Source organism: Pongo pygmaeus, chromosome 1 (assembly GCF_028885625.2).
Source record: "Pongo pygmaeus isolate AG05252 chromosome 1, NHGRI_mPonPyg2-v2.0_pri, whole genome shotgun sequence".
Taxonomy (NCBI): domain Eukaryota; kingdom Metazoa; phylum Chordata; class Mammalia; order Primates; family Hominidae; genus Pongo; species Pongo pygmaeus.
Genome location: NC_072373.2, coordinates 225,243,326 through 225,260,674, shown reverse-complemented (window position 1 = coordinate 225,260,674; position 17,349 = coordinate 225,243,326). Strand labels below are relative to the sequence as shown.

Sequence of the window (17,349 nt, the reverse complement as noted above, 5' to 3'; positions counted from 1 at the left end):
GACCCCGGAAGGGTCTGTTACCAGGGCAGCCCTGAGGAAATAACAGCAAAAGTTCCTTTTTCTCACTGTTTTCCTTCAGTCTCTTTATCTATGGGTACAGCTGCTTTAAAGGAACCAGATGGCAGGGATGCCACCAGAGCTTCTTGACCCCTGACCAAATACCAGAGAGAGATACAGCCCCACAAAACTGCTGCAAACTAGAACAGGTGAGCCCCAGTTGCCTTTAGACCATTAGCATAACATTATAATGCTAAAGACCATTCTCCAAGAGAAGACCACCGCGTGTTCTGTACAAGCCATGCCTGGAGAAGCACGTTATGATCTGCGTCGGTGTGCCTGGAGTCCCACTCTCCCGACACGTACCCGGTCCTTCATCTCCATGCCTCCCACTGTCCAGGGAGAAGGTGCCTTTAAAGCGAGGGCTCCCTTCTCCACTCCCTGGCCAGTGAGTAAAACCTGACTACCTTTTCCAATTGGATATTCTTTCTTTGCAGCCGATACAAAGTGGGAAAAGAACGCAGTTCGCCAGTGACAGATCCACAAGAACCCAAAGAGAGAGGTTACCTGGTAGCAGGTGAGGGGATGGGGAAAGGAGACTATATAATACATATACATTACATATATAAAATATATAATACATATACATTACATATATAAAATATATAATACATATACATTACATATAATATATAATACATATATTACATATATATAAAATATATAATACATATATTACACATATAAAATATATAATACATATATATTACACATATAAAATATATAATACATATATATTACATATATATAAAATATATAATACATATATTACATATATATAAAATATATAATACATATATTACATATATATAAAATATATAATACATATATATTACATATATAAAATATATAATACATATATTACATATATATAAAATATATAATACATATATATTACATATATATAAAATATATAATACATATATATAATATATAAAATATATAATACATATATATTACATATATAAAATATATAATACATATATTACATATATAAAATATATAATACATATATTACATATATAAAATATATAACACATATATATTACATATATAAAATATATAACACATATATATTACATATATAAAATATATAATACATATATATTACATATAATATATAATACATATATATAAAATATATAATACATATATTACATATATAATATATAATACATATATATTACATATATAATACATATATAAAATATATAATACATATATATTACATATATATAAAATATATAATACATATATATTACATATATTTTTTTTTTTTTTTTTTTTTTTGAGGCAGGGTCTCACTGTTGCCCAGGCCGGAGTGCAGTGGTGCAATCACGGCTCACTGCAGCCTAAAACTCCTGGGCTCAAGCAATCCTCCCACCTCAGCCTCCCAAGTAGCTATGACCACAGGGGCGCACCGCCATACCCAGTTAATGTTTGTATTTTTTGTAGAGATGGGGTCTCACTATGTTGCCCACGATGGTCTCAAACTCCTGGCCTCAAGCAATCTGCCCACCTCAGCCTCTCGAAGTGTTGGGATTACAGGTATGAGCCACTGTACCCAGCACTTTTTTACACTTTTGGATTCTGAATCATGTGAGTGTATTGCCATTACCAGCAAATTTTGGGAAATGCCCGCTGCAAGGATGAGTGAAGGGCCCCGCAGCAGGTTCCTCCTCACAGCCTCCACTCAGGGCCAACAGCTTCCACACAGACGCATGGACGTGTGGACTGTGGACGTGGAGCGAATGTGGTGGCTGTCTACTTTGTTCTAAGGATACTTCTGGAGAGAAAATCCCGGCATATGAATAATTAGATTCAGTTGAAAAATAACCTAAAAGCCAATCTTCAGCAACGAAATGAAGTTCCTGACTGGTTGTTCTCAGTAAACTAAAAATAAAATCCTGAGCCCCCAGTGGACTGAAGGGACCTCCTCTTGGCCTAGAGGACTCCAGAGCAGCCTTGAAAACTGAGTTCCAGGAGTGACAGGAGGGGACCAGACAGGCCTCCACATGCCCCGGCTCATGCTAACCACCGTTAGCCTTTCTTCCCTCAGGACTGGAACCAGCCCTTCTAGAGACTCCACCGCTGCTGCTGCCCACTGATCACCCGCCGCTGCCTCTCTTCTGGATAGACCACGGAGGGCATGCAGGGAGGGCTTTCATGTCCCCTGCTTCACCTTTTGACATCAGGGGGCCAAGAACTTCCCCTCAGGTCCTGCTAGTGCCACCACGTTTTGAACACTGAGTCCCATGAAGCGGCATGGGACTCAGCTGTGCACGCTTCTCTCGTAAACACGCATGACTCCTCCTGGGCTTATTAAAATAAGCAGGCTCAGCCCCCACTCAGCAGAAATTCCTCTTCCCTCTGCCCCTCTCTCGAAGGGTCTGTTTCTGGCTTCTGGCTGGAGGCTACACTTCCCAGCCTGTCAGAAAGACTACCTGCAGGCTGCAGCCCTTTATGAGAAATAAAGCTCTCCTTTCCAGTCTCAGGAACCTCATCACTCTTCAGCTGACATCTCCTATCACGAGATTGTCACCAAGACCAGTGAGGGGCAAAGGGAGTGGGTTTGACATTTTGTTTTGTTTTGAGACAGGGTCTCACTCTGTCACCCAGGCTGGAGTGCAGTGGTGCAATCTCACCACACTGTAATCTCTGCCTCCTGGGGTGAAGTGATTCTCCCACCTCAGCCTCCTGAGTAGCTGGAACTACAGGCACACACCACTACACCTGGCTAAGTTTTTGTATTTTTTACAGAGACAGGGTCTTACTATGTTGCCCAGACTGGTTTCAAACTCCTGAGAGCTCAAGTGATCCACCTGCCTCAGCCACCCAAAAGTGCTGAGATTACAAGCCTGAGCCACTGTGTCCAGCCAGGTTTGACTTTTAACACAAGCCACAAGGCACACACGACATCCCCTTCGAGGAATCTGGGCAGCATCTCACCTCAAAGAGACAGAAAAGTCACCCTCCCCAAAAGATCCACCTCCAGCCACTCTTCCCCACCCACACTCCCCCAACTGCTAGGCAAGCACAGCCTCTGTGCTCTGAGCCTCCCTGATGTCCTTCTAGCCCACTCCCACCCCTCCCACCACACGCCCTTCCTGTCATCCTCCAGGCAGGAAGCAGCAGAGCAGACTGTCATCTCCATCCCTCCCAAATGGCTCCCTCTGGCTGCCTGGGAACGGCTGGTCACTGAGGAACAGCAGGAAGCTCCCCGCTGACCCCTGCTCTGCTCTAAGGCGGCCTCTCAGCCATGGGGCCTCGCCATGCTGGAGATAACCGATGGCTGTGCGGTCAGAGGTTTGAGACAGCCGGTGGCTGGTGACAGAGAGCTACTACTTCATCTGGTGAGCAGAGCTATTCCCCTCCCTCCAGGTGGCTCTCACAGGCGCTCCCGTGCTCATCCCCACAAACCAATGCCATCCCTCAGGGCTGGTGTGTTTCAGTTCTTTACTTTCTGCCAAAAGTCCAAGGCCACGAAACATCTGCCAAAACCTCTTAGATAAATTAGCTAAGCGGATAGCGGTTTACACTGAGAAAGATCCCATTCAGAGCTAAAGGTGGGGAACACTCAGGGAAGGCAGGAGAGCAGCGAGTGCTGCCGAGGCCAGGCCTGGCTCTTACGCTCTGCGGGGTCCTGGAGAAGCGGGTGCAGGAGGGCTCTGGGGGTGCCATGGTACAGCCGCAACCTGGAAGACAGGACCCAGAGAACACTCATCAGCCACGTGCGCACTTCTCAGAAGGAAAGCACATGGAGGCCTCAGCCACCACCACACCCACTAGAGCTTTCTAAACTCCACCAGTCCCATCCTCTGCGGAAGGCAGAGGCAGCTGAGGCCAGCAGCAGCTCCCCAAGCCCTCGGTGCTCGTGGCCAAGCATGTCTGGCACACACGCAGCCCCAACCCAAGGCAGCCTGAGAATTGAGGAGCTTTCCTGGAAAACACCATGGAAATTTACAAAACTCTGAAATGTCTCAAGAAAGAGAACATCTGAGGAATTTCCACAGCTGTATATCTGGAGCAGTGGTTCTCAACCAGCGATGATTCTGCTCCCTAAGGCACATTTGGCAATGTGTGGTGACGTTTTTTTTCGTTTGTCACAACTGGGCCTGGGGGCAGGGAGGCAGTGTCCTGGCATCTAGTGGGTTGCCAGGGATGCTGCTAAACATCCTACAGCACAGACGACAGCCCCGCGACAGCAAACAATTATCCATTCGAAAGTCAGTGGTGTCAAGCTTGAGAAACCCTGATTTGGAGTAAACATGTAGGCTTTAACCCTGGCTGAAAGGATGATACGCCAGCCTATCCACCCGTATGTCCGGCTCCTACACAGAGCCTGGCACGCGGCAGACACTCAGCTAGCATGTGCTGAATGAACACCTACTGCCCGCCAGGCACCTGTGAAAAACACATCGCTCAATATTCAAGCAGAACTTGAGATATGCATTATCATTACCCCTCATATACAGACGAATAAATTCAGGGTCCAAGAGCTCAAATCACTTGCCTGAAGTCGCACAGAGAATTAGTTGTAGAGTATGACTTTGGCCCATATCCATACTACCTCAAATCCATCGCTGGTGGCCAAAGCCAGCCCTTACTCCGGCCTAAAGAACAATTCCTTAAGTCACTTAGAAATGGCAAACCCAGCCGGACACAGCGGCTCACGTCTGTAATCCCAACACTTTGGGTGGCTGAGGCGAGCAGATCTCTTGAGCCCAGGAGTTCAAGACCAGCCTGGGCAACATAGGGAGACCCCATCTCTACTAAAAACACAAAAATTAGCCAGGCGTAGCGGCACACACCTGTAATCCCAGCTACGTGGGAGGCTGACACACAGGAATCGCTTGAGCCTGGAAGCGGAGGTGGCAGTGAGCCAAAACTGCACCACTGCACTACAGCCTGGGTGACAGAGCAAGACCCTGTCTCGAAGAAAAAAAAAAAGGCAAACCCCCAAGCAAGACACATCCCACACTATGCTATTATGGACACACAACTTTAGATGACAAACGTACGGCCTTCTACTGCCACCATAAGACGAGCAGTTAAACCACCATAGAAAGATGCTGGAATTTGGCCAGGCACAAAACCCCATCTCTACTAAAAATACAAAACTTAGCCAGACATGGTAGCAGGTGCATCACTTGAGGTCAGGAGTTCGAGACTAGCCTGGCCAACATGGCAAAACCCCGTCTCTACTAAAAATACAAAAATCAGCTGGACGTGGCACCTGTAATCCCAGCTACTTGGGAGGCTGAGGCACGAGAATCGCTCGAACCCGGGAAGCGGAGGTTGCAGTGAGCCGACATTACACCACTGCACTCTAGCCTGGTTGACAGAGTGAGACTCTGTCTCAAAAAAAAAAAAAAAGACAGACGCTGGAAAACCCCACGGTTGTAGAAACAAGGCAGGTACCTTTTGTCCTGGGAAGCAGAGGCAGGAGAGTCCGGCTGGTTGCTGAAGATCCGAAGAATTCCAAACCCACAGGACAATGTCTGGAGGCTCCCATCCCGTTTCTTGCCCTCAGCGATCACTTCCACCACAGCCACGATATGAGGGTGGTTTAGGGATGTGTGAAAATACAAGGGCTGCAGAACAGAAGCCAGAGGATTGTCTGAGTGTTCAGGACACATACAAAGAGGACATGGGCGCTGTCCCCACCCCCGAGACCGCCTTCCTACACGTGCCACAGCATCTGGAACCCTCTACCATGCCCTCATGTGGCGCACCACATCTCTGCAGGATGCCAGGGAAGCAGGCACACTGAGGTAACTCAGACTCAAATGTTGGTGTCGGAGCTCTTTTTTCCAGAGCACACAACATCCCGGGCATCAGACGTCTGCTTCCGCTCCAGGAACTTTCCCTCCCCTAGGAATTCCACCACAAGAAACACCAACAGACCCCAGGCCCACTAGAGCAGAAAGGGGCTAGAGCAGCTATGCACCCAACCCTGCAGGGGGACACACCAGGTAGGACTATGGTTAGATCAGCCCAAGACATAACACATCCACCACTAAAAAGACACACGTGTGCTGATCAATTCATGCTCCTAGTATCGCCTGACACTCAACACGGACAACTTCAATCACACCTTGCCAGTGCTGCTTCGTGCGTAACCATTTTGAGTTCCATCGAACTGTTATTTAAACTATTAACAAGGAGAATCCTTGGATTTCTTTAGGTGCTAAGTAATTATCCCCAGTTCAGAGCCCAAAAGACTAAAGTCTTTTTATGCCAAAAATCACCTTGAGATCATTTTATTAAAAGATTTCTCAAGATCTAAGCCAAGTAGATGATATTCAAATTGATCTTAAAAGGTTTTCCACTCACACCTTCCCATTCCCAACATGCAAATGGCCAGCCTCTGCCTCCGCCTTCCTGCCAGGCCCAGGGAGAGGGGGCCTGGGAAGACAGCACAGGAGACTCAAACCCCTCTCCGCATCTCATATGGGCGCTCCCACTTGGAAATGAAAGTACCTTCACTCTGCTGCTGCTTTTCTACTGCGTTAAATTCAATGCAGTTGTTTTTATTTAAAATTAAGGGACCTGGGGTGGTTGCTCTAATCCCAGCACTTCTGGGAGGTCGAGGCAGGAGGATCACTTGAGCTCAGGAGTTCAAGATCACCTGGCAACATAGCAAAACCCCATCTCTACCAAAAATACAAAAATGAGCCAGGCAAGGTGGTGCACACCTGTGGTCCCAGCTACTTAGGAGGCTGAGACAGGAGGATCACTTGAGCCTGGGAAGCAGAGGTTGCAGTAAGCCGAGATCATGCCACCGCACTCCAGCCTGGGCAATAGAGTGCAACTTTGTCAAAAAAAAAAAAAAAAAAAAGAAGGAATGCTGTAAGCACAGTAGACAGAGATGGAGCCACTGACTGAGTTTGCTAATCAACAGGGAATGCGCATCCCCAAGCATCAGGAGTGGTGCTGAGCCCATACCCCAACACCGCAGCTGGTGGGCAAAGCACAGGTCACCAGCTGAGCACAGAGACCGCCCCCATAAGGCACAAAGAGGTAAGGAGAGCCGAGGCTGGTCCTCCGCTCTATGACTTAAACTTGGAATAATCCTCCTACTAACGAGTCATTACCATGGTGTCACTGAGAAAACGTTTACTGTAATCATAGACTGTCAGCCCAGGATAACAGAGAGACGCATTAAAACATCAGCCATGAGATATAAATCGTTATTCTATTATCTTTTATTGCAATATGATGAAATAATGACCACTTACAGCTGACAGGTGGTTGGACTAAGAGAGAATTATGTTTGTTTCCAAGACTCAAGAACTGCTTTTAAAAAGCCCCACTGCAAAGTCAAGTTGGTCATTATCTCACCTTTTCTATTTATACCTGTGCATATCAGTCTTACGAAAACTACCTACTTTTTCTATTGGCAATAAAGCAAACATTTTCAACTCTGATACAGAGCAACAACAATCTGCAGCCCAGAGGTCACCCTGAAATTACTCTACCTGAACCGGGTGGAACCGCGGCTACAGGCATGTCCCAAATACAAGTTTATGGCTATGCCTCTGCCTTCTGTTTACCACTAAAAATAATCACCCTGAGGCCAAAAACAACAACAACAGCAACAGAGCCCCAGAGCTGCTTGTCTCAGCTGATCCAACCTTAGAATCTAAAGAATCCATCTTTAATCAGAAGAGTCAGCCGCTCCAAGTGCAGCATGTCTGAAAAGTTCAGATGGTTGTACCAGTACAATTACTGATTGATAAGGACATATGCTCTTTTCCAAAAATCATTTATTGACCCTCCAGTGTGGGAACAGCCCCAAGCTAAAGAATTTATAAGGAACCTGGAAAACACAAGTCAGCTTTCAAGAAGCTCGAGCCTCGAAGGCTTCATAAAAGATAGATGAGGTAGGCACAGCGAGCAACAGAGCCGCATAGCTGCACCCCTCGGGTCATCCCGGCAAAGTTACATTTGACCAGGTCACCAGTGCCTGACCACCCAATTCCCGCCTTACTCAGCCAGGCAGCATCCAGCTGAGGAATACCTGTACACACGCCCTTCAGTCTAGGGAAACTTAAGAAACGCCACTGCTATACATTTGGAAAGGAACATTCTCTACATCAACTGAAACTGCACGATTAAAAGGTTAAGTCAAGCCCATCAAATCGCCTGCAGGGGAAGGCCACTTGAGACAGAGGGAGACAGGCTCTCTGTCACCCCTGCATCACAGCTCACTTATCTGCACTGGTCAAGTTTCCTCCTCGACAGCATAAACACATTAATAAATCATTTAAATGCTCCTGTCTTAATGCCTTCATCTTCAAAAACACGGACACCATTTTGCCTCGGGGCCAAGTTTCCATTTTTCACCTGCGGTGATGGAAGTGGAGTTGGGCCTCTGCTGATGTGCCTGGATGAAGAGGCTGCAGCCAGGCACCCCCATGGCACGGCCACGCGGCCTGGCACCTGCATGATATGGGCTCCTCAGACGACGCTGGGCAGCAAGGCGAGAGAGGAGCTGAGCAGGAACAGAATGAGTCCCTTCCAAAGAACTGTTTTAATAAGCCTTTAACAGGATATCTTCAGCCAGGCAAACAATGCAGAGACTTCATGCAGTTCCTACCCTCCGGCTCAGACTCACACTGTGGGTTCGGACAGCTTCCCAGACACTACCCCTCAAAGACAGCAGGGATGGCGGGGGGGCCAACGATTTCCACAGCAAAGCATCATAACAGGGACAGGGACAGCCCCCTGCCCCACGAATTATCCAGCCCACAATGTCAGCGGTGCCAAGGTCAAGAAACTTTCATTTGGAGTAAAAATTTAAACTTTAATCCTGGCTGAAAGGATAATACACCATCTTATCCATCTCTGCACGTCCAGCTCCTAAACACAGCCCGGCACGCAGAAGACCCTCAACCAATGTTTCTTGAATAAAAACTACTGCCCACCGGGTCCCTGCTTATGGAAAAGCATGTGACTTAACACTCCAGCAGCACTTAGGGGATGCACACTCTTATCTCTCATGAGCAAATGAATGAAGTCAGGAGGAGTTTTTTTCTTGCAAATTAATTTAATTTCTTTCTTTTTTTTCATAGGTTTTTGGGGAACAGGTGATATTTGGTTACACGAGAAAGTTCTTTAGTGGTGATCTGTGAGATTACGGTACACCCATCACCCGAGCAGTATCCACTGAACCTAATTTGTAGGGTTTTTTTTTTGTTTGGTTTTTCTTTTTTGAGACAGAGTCTTGCTCTATCACCCAGGCTGGAGTGCAGTAGCGTGAATCTCAGCTCACTGCAACCTCCACCCCCCGAGCTCAGGCGATTCTCTAGCCTCAGCCTCCCAAATAGCTGGGATTACGGGTGTGTGCCACCACGCCCAGCTAATCTTTATATTTTTAGTAGAGACAGGGTTTCACCATGTTGGCCAGGCTGGTCTCAAATTCCCAACCTCAAGTGATCCATCCACCTCAGCCTCCCAAAGTGCTGGGATTATAGGCATGAGCCACTGTGCCCGGCCTCAATTTGTAGTCTTTTATCCCTCACCCTCTAGGATCAAGGAGTTTAAATCACTTGTCTGAAGTCCCACAGGGATCAGTGATGGAGTAGGACACTAGCCCATCCTACCTCAACTCCAACGCCCATGGCGAAAGCCAGTTCTCCCTCTGGCCTAAAGAGCAACTCCTTGGCTTACTTAGAAAAGTAAGTGAGCAAACATGATCACAACCCAAAGCAAGAAATATCTAACCCCAGCTCTACCAAAATAAAAACATTTAGCTGGGTCTGGTGGTGCATGCCTGTAGTCCCAGCTACTTGGGAGGCTGAGGAGGGAGGATCACTTGAGCCCAGGAGTCCAAGGCTGCAATGAGCTATGATCACACCATTGCACTCCAGCCTGGGCAACATAGTGAGACCCCAACTCTTAGAAAAGAAACATCCCACACTATGCTGCTATGAACACACAACAACAAAACTGACAAACTTACAGCTTTCCATTGTCCCCAGATGACTGACAGTTCAATGACTGTACAATTAAACATTGGAAACATCACAGAGACCAATCATTTCTCCTTCTAAAAACCATTTTCTTTCATTCTCTCATTTCAGGTTCCAAGACCACGGCAGTGGTTTCCATTGTGCCAGAGAGGAAATCGGCCCTCCCCAGCTGCAGACAGACAGGCACACAGGGCCCAAGTTGGCCTCCTAGAGCCATAGAGCCTCCCTCTGTAGAAGCAGCTCACTGGGACACGAAGCTGGCTTCTTGCTTTTGTTGTGATGTTCAGGACATGCCTGCCCTCTGCCGAGCAACAGCAAGAGCACGGGAGCAGTAGTCGGGTTCTGCAGCCGGGGCTTCCCGCAAGCTCCAGGCCCAAGAATCCGGCCCTGGAAGGGCTTGCAGGAGTCTCAGGTGGGTTATGCTGATACTCCTTGACAGCAGCCACTTTTCGACAGGAAATTATAGCACGCTCATTGCTCTGACGAGTAAGAGCCGCTCAAGAGGGGCTTTCTCGTGGCTGTGATGACGGGAAGGGGCACAACCCAATTACCTGCATCCCTCTGCCAGGGCAGGTGACTGCCCCGCTGCTTTGGCAACACTGGGGCTGGTGCGCTCTGGGAGGAAAGATTCCCCTGATGTGGGTTTAAGCTGTTGCTGGAGAACCACAAGGATTCCTGCCCAGTAACTCCTCCCAAATAAATAAAGGAGGGAAAAGAAGCCCGCCACCCAACGCCGGCCACACACAGTCATTACGGAAAGAATCCAAGGGAAAAGTATGTCCACCTCAAAAAGAAAACTGAGAAACTGCACAGGAGCGTGGCCCCCAGGATTATTTTTTAAAAGACACTTTTTTAGAAGCTGAATGAATGATTCGCTGGCTCAGAGGAAGTGAAAGGCAATTCCTCTCCCCCAGGAAAGGTCTCAGAAAACACGGAATTCTGAGCTCAGAGCTGAGAGGTGTCTGGGGACTGCCCTCCTGCATATGGGCCCAGTGCAAATAATTCATCATTTGCAGAAAAAAAAAAAAAAACCACCCAGCACTGGATCAAGACAAGCCTTCTGTGTTCCAAGTCTCTTTCAGGACATCGTTGTTTGCAAAATCATGCCACAGCCCCCTCTCGGGGTCATGTGTGACACGGGCACTCCACAAAACCCGAGCACGCAGGGTCCATGCACTACCACGTAGGGGCTGGACAGCCACGGGCACTCCAAATGCAGTCCCCTGCTACCAGCAGCTCACCAACCCCAAAGCAGATCCCCCCAAACCAATGCTGATAGGCAAAGACTAGAAAAACACAGGCAATTAGTAAAGCCAGATAAAGATCTTTGCCAAGTCTCAGAATCACCCCTAAAAAGGGCAAAGGGTGTTTTATGAACCTCTATTTCCACGGGGGTGTAGACAGAGCAATTAGCAGACAGGGTGCGAACATGCTGCCACACCCTCACGCCTATGAATGCCCACTCCTGGGAGCACTCTGTGCTTCCTCCACACTTGGGAGCAGATACATGTGTACATGGATGCGCACACACGTTCACACACACAGTTAACTAGTTAACTAAACTGGAACAAAACCTTTGCTCTGTATAAGAATGCCAAGGACATGGAGGAAACTGCCTGGTACAGAACACGCTGCTCAACAGCTTGGCAGGAGGGATTCATTCCTGGAGCACCACTGGCCTCTGCTGCCTGCACGGGGCATAGCAGCTGCAGACAGCAGGCTCCATGAATAGCACGGGGGCTTCAGCGTCACCCTCACAGCTGAAAGTGCCCTGGCCACCCCACACTGTCCTTGCTGCATTCCCCTCTTCAGCGATTCCAAGTCCAAGGGTGCACATTTTTCCAGAGGTTTTAAGGGCTATGTTCCACTAGTCCCCCGGGCCCATCCCCAGCCTCAACAGGAGACACACCCAGATGACGGGCCAAGGCTGAGCCACGTGGCTCCCGCAGTTGGCTGCCCTAGGAGCCACCAGCACAGGTATTCCAGACTCCGAAAAGCCACCAGCTCCTAGTCTCCCTAACACATCTGAATCGTGAACTGCAGAGGCAGCATGACACGCAGCTGCTGTGATGTGGTGAAATGCAAGTGCTGCCCAACTTCCGCCGCAACGGAAGCCCTCGGGGTGCATGAACGTAATCCCGAGAAGGGCAGAGAGAAGCATCCATTCCGAAGATCGTCCTACCATGCGACTGGAATTCTACAGGGATCAGGATTCTACAGCCCAGAGAGTAGGGAGATGGAAGCCCCCGCTTCTGGCCTGCACAGTGCGGATCCTTAGGAAGGTCCGAAGCCTCTCTAAATGGAGAGCTGAAGTCAGAGGGGGTGAGGGAGGAGAAGGGAACTGGCCCCAGCACCTCGGTGACTGCAAGGCATCCCTGGTTTCAGAGCATACTCCATCCCTCAGCATTCTACAGAACATTTCAGAACAAAATGCAGGGCTCCTCAGAAGCAGGAGCTCACGGAGGCCACAGCAGGTGGTGCCGTCAGATGCACAGGGCCGTCGCTCCCGCCCCCACCCGCCACATGGGAGTAAGCTGGTGGAGTTATTCCATCTCCATGCACCTCAGTGTCCTCCTCTTTAAAATGGGTACACAGGATACTGACCTCCACAGGAGGATGACATGAAATGACGGCATGCTTCTGAGCCGATGGCCACAGGAAGAGCCTCCCAGTAAAGGATGGCTACCTTCACCACCCACCACACAGCTGTCACACCAGGTTTTGGGGGGCTCACTGTGCACACCTGAGGAAGCTAAAGCTTAACAGCTCTATCCCCAGCAGTTGGCCTGGCATTGCCAGCACTGGGAACTCACGGCGAGCCTCCCGCCACAGCACAGGCACAAGGGGAACCCCTGCCCACGCTGAAACAGCACTCTAAGGGTTCATCCCCAGTCACACTCGTGATTTACAACATGAAACCTTTTCTGACACGGCTGGCCAGAGAGACCTCTAAGAGGGATTTGCATAAGCTGTTTGACAAACTTAATGTCAGACACATCTTTAGCTGTCAAGACATACACTCTAGCAAGGCTTTTTATTGAAGCTTCCTGACCTCTGGAGTCATTCTCTCCCTCTACTACCCACGGGAGGAAGGGCAAGAGTCAGGACCCATCCATGTCAAGACAGACATAATCCAAGCGCTGGGTGATGGTGGGATACGGAGAGCAACGAGCTCATGGCCCGAGGCGGGGGTACTGACTGGCCAGAGCAGACCCCCACAGAAAAGGCACACCTGGGCAGTGGTTACCTAGAGTAACGTCTCAAAGGACGGCCACTGTCACCACCACTGTTACTCATCACACAAACTACCCCAATACCAGGCCTCTTGGGGCCTGCTTCTATATACCTAAGATCAAACCAAGACAGCCGAGACCCTCTCATCACCTCTGTGGCCTCCACACTGTCCCTGCTGCACACCCATCATGCTCGGACACCGTCCCTCTCAAACTCCCCCAACTCGAGTTCAGCTGTGAAGCAGCAGCCAGGCATGGGAAAGGCCTCCATGACATCGCCGGCTCTTAAGAGTAAAACGCCAGCGTCCCTAAGAAGACCCTGTAGGACCCAGCCAGAAGGCACGACGGGGCCACCCTGCCAACCCCACCCGTCAGCGCACCTGGACTCTCCTCTTGTCCTAACTCCCCCGGCTCTCCCTGCTCTGCTTGAAGCAGCCTCGTCCCCGCTTGTCATGGAGCCAGCTTCTTTCTCATCCTGTAAGTCCCAGCTTAATCGGCAGCTTCGCAGAGAGGCCTCCCTCGTCATCCACCTAAAGCAGGTCTCCGCGTTCTCCTATTGGTCTCCTCCTGAGAATTTAACACAGCTTGCAATTACTCTGTTACTGCTCAGTGCATCTCCCCAACAGTCTGCAGTTCTGTTAGGTGAGCGCCATCATCACCCTGAGCCTAGCACAACACCCTGCAGAGAGCAGGTGCTGAATGGAATGCATGCTGTGCAGTGAACCAGAGAGACAGAGCACGCCGGCCTGCAGGGTGGCCAGCCGCAAGACCACCTGGGCGAAAACACGTTACTCAACCAGTGCCCATCCACCTGCCGGTCTCAAGACAGAAGGCACAGGTGTGAGTCCAGGCTCTGATACCTGCTACCTGGGCAAGTCACTTTACTAAATCTTAATTTGTCCATACAGCACGGAGGAAAGAAAGGAAGGAAGGGGATGGTGAAGGGGAAAGGGAGGGGGAGGGGAAAGGAGAGGAGAGGGAAGGGGAGGGGGAATAAGGGAGGGGAGGGAAGGGGAGGGGGAAGGAGAAGGGAGGGGAAAGGGGAGGGGAGGGGAGGGGAAAGGGGAGGGGAGGGGAGGGAAGGGGAGGGGAAAGGGGAGGGGAGGGGAGGGGAGGGGAAAGGAGTAGAGAGGAGGGGAAGGGAAAGGAGGGGAGGGGAGAGGAGGGGGAGGGGAAGGGAGGGGAGGGGAGGAGAGAGGACTGGAGAGGAGCAGAAGGGAAGGGAGGGGAGAGGAGGGGCGAGAGGAAGGGAGGGGGAGGGGAGGGGAGGAGTGAAGACGAGGGTGAGGGGAAGGGAGGGGAGGGGAGGGGAGGAGTGGAGAGGAGTGTAAGGGAAGAAAGGGGAGGAGGAAGGAGTGAAGAGGAGGGGAAGGGAAGGGAGGGGAGGGGTGTGGGAGGGGAGCGGAGGGGAGGAGTGGAGAGGAGGGGAAGGGAAGAGAGGGGAGGGGTGTGGGAGGGGAGCGGAGGGGAGGAGTGGAGAGGAGGGTAAGGGAGGGGAGGGTGGGGGAGGAGAGGGGGGAGGCAGGAGGAGTGGAGAGAAGGGGAAGGGAAGGGAGGGGAGGGGAGGGGAGAGGAGGGGAGGGGAGGGAAGAGGAGTGGAGAGGAGGGGAAGGGAGGGGAGGGGAGGGAGCAGCAGTGGCAGCAGCCACAGATGAGGTCAATCATTTCCCAACTTATTCCCAAGAACTCCAAGATTCCTTGAAGGTGACAAGACCCCCATGCCCCTGACCCTTCAACCAGAGCAGAGCAGATCTCTCTCATCTGTTTAAGATAACTGGCTTCCACGTAAGATTTTGTTTGGTAACAAAGCACCTGCCGCTAGACTGAGCTCTGTGCCGCCTGGACCCACAAGTCTGAGACGCGCTGTGAGGTCTCGGCAAGGCCCCACTCTCTGGGCTGCCACCCAGGACCACCTGCACACCCACCCTCTCTGCCTTGGAGCAGCCCCTGCCACCGTCACCAGGCCCACCTCATTAAAGATGATCCTGGATGGCGGTCTCTTCGTCGGCTTCACTGTGGTTTTCCACGTCCTCCCAAAGAAGTGCCGGTAGGTGACATCAAAGAAAGACACTCGCAGATGGCATTCAACCTCTGACAGCACCTCCAGCATGCCCTAGGAGACAACAGGGAATTGGCCCTCAAGAGTCTGAGCACCATGAGCCAGGCAGTTACTGGCAGGCCATGTGGGTGCACATGGGGCCACCTAGCTCAGGTATCAGCACCCTGGTTTCCTTATCGGGGGGCTACCTCTCTCCCACAGCTACTGGTCTTGGTGGGGTTATAAACCAAAGCACTTGGCCCTCCCCTGGCCAACGGGAGACTGCAGTCCCTTGGAACAGACAGAGGCTTCTGACTCAGCCAGAGCCCAGGATGCACGAGAGGACATGACCACAGGAGACACACGCGCCTGCCAGGATGAGGCCCAGGGCTCCCGGCAGCCAACAGGTGAGAGAGAACAAGTCCAGGGGACATCACCTGAGACCTGGCTCAAGCCACACCTGAAGCTTATGCTGGCTGTGGATTTGTTGTGTGAGTTAACAAATCACCTCTCACTTAAATCATTTTGGATGGGTTTTTTAATCATTTCCAACCAAATAAGCCCTTCCTGATATAACCAGAAATTAAATCCTCAACTTCCCAGATTTTGGGGTGATATTGGCAAAGCAAAAAGCAGATCTTTGAGAACTGAGAAATCATGGCTACAAATACAGAACAAAGCAGCCAGAGTGTTGACAGGCAGGACCCTGCCCCGGAGCTTTACCGCTTACAGCAAGTGTTGCTTTAGCCTTTTCTCTTCTGTGACAGGTTCTTCCCCGAGACAGAGAGTCCTCCACCTTTCTTTCACCCATTCACTTAGCAAACGTTACTTAAACATCTATTCTGCGCATTGACTCTCTGCCGGGCACATTTCCAGGCACCAGGGAAACAACAAGGAACAAGACAAAATCTCTGCCCTTACAGGGCTTACATGGTGAAGAACGGGGAGAGAGGTGGGCAGGGAGGGGCGGGGAGGGGCAGGGCAGGGCAAGGCAGGGCAGGGCAGGGCAGGGCAGGGCAGGGCAGGCTCTCTGAGATGATCCTTGAGCTGAGAACAAGGGGGGCATGAGAAGAACCACAGGGAGTTTGGTGAGAGGGAGCCAGGCAGGAGGAGCAGCAAACTCAAAGGTCCTGAGCGGAAGAGAACACACATGCTCCGGGAGCCAGCGAGAAGTGCAGGAACTATATTTAGCTATCGTACCGGTTTTTTTTGTTTTTGTTTTTAAGAAAAGGGTCTCGTCTGTCACCCAGGCTGGAGGTCTGGCCACTGCAGCCTCCACCTCCCAGGCTCAAGCAGTCCTCCTGCCTCATCGTGTCAAGCAGCTGGGACCACAGGTACACTCCACCACACTTGGCTAATTTTTGTACTTTTTGTAGAGAGGGGGTTTTGCCAGGCTGGTCTCGATCTCCTGTCCTCAAGTGATCCGCCCGTCTCGGCCTCCCAAAGTGCTGGGGTTACAGGGGTGAGCCACCATGCCTGGCCTGTATTTTCTAATTTTCTGTATTACTGATGCTCTGGCATCTGGGGCCTCAGTGACGAGACAGACTGTCCCCCAGAGCCGGTTAATTCCTAGGGTGGCAAATGGCAGGCCTATCAGAACGTGTCTGACATGAAAATCAACCCGTCCAGAGCCCACATGCCCCACTCCGTCTGGCTCACACACCCCAGGAGTCCCACCCTCTGCCCTGATCTCTCAGGGTCAGTGACCAGATACCTCGGGCCATCCCTGCACCTCAGAGACTACAACATGACTCTCCTTGGCCAACGCAAGCCCGTCCAGCTGCCCACCCTCCCTGGCCCAGTCCTCCCGCAAAACCATGATCAAGTCTCTGCCCATGCCTCCCTTCCACCCTCCTGCCTCCTGACCAACCCTGCGCCTCCCCAGGTGGCCTGTGGGACATGGCCTGCCCCTCGTCTTGGGAGCCCTGAGTAACAGACAGGGTCTCAGCTGCAGTCATCTCCTGATCCGCCGGCCTCACCACCCCTGAATGGAAACCAAGCCCAGGTACATTCTAAGCAGACAGCCCACTGGACTGCAGCAGGC

At 50.7% G+C, this 17,349-nt stretch overlaps 1 protein-coding gene across 18 annotated transcripts in view; it reads right to left on the bottom strand.

The window, feature by feature from the left end:
• NPHP4 (nephrocystin 4) overlaps window positions 1–17,349 on the bottom strand; it is a 126,707-nt gene that overhangs the window by 97,379 nt on the left and 11,979 nt on the right. For 15 of the 18 annotated variants that reach the window (XR_010125337.1, XM_063659931.1, XM_063659966.1 and 12 more), the window contains 3 exons: window positions 15,237–15,380; window positions 5,479–5,651; window positions 3,688–3,752 (listed from right to left, as the gene is read on the bottom strand). The exons of 1 other annotated variant lie outside the window; for it this stretch is intronic. Coding sequence is in view for 16 of the 17 variants with exons in the window: in XM_063659931.1 (XP_063516001.1) it covers window positions 3,688–3,752; window positions 5,479–5,651; window positions 15,237–15,380 (382 nt within the window). In the remaining variant the exon portion in view is untranslated. Of the gene's footprint in view, window positions 1–3,687; window positions 3,753–5,478; window positions 5,652–13,647; window positions 13,766–15,236; window positions 15,381–17,349 lie in introns of those variants that run through there. 2 more of the 18 variants (XM_063659969.1, XM_063659974.1) reach the window with 2 other exon arrangements.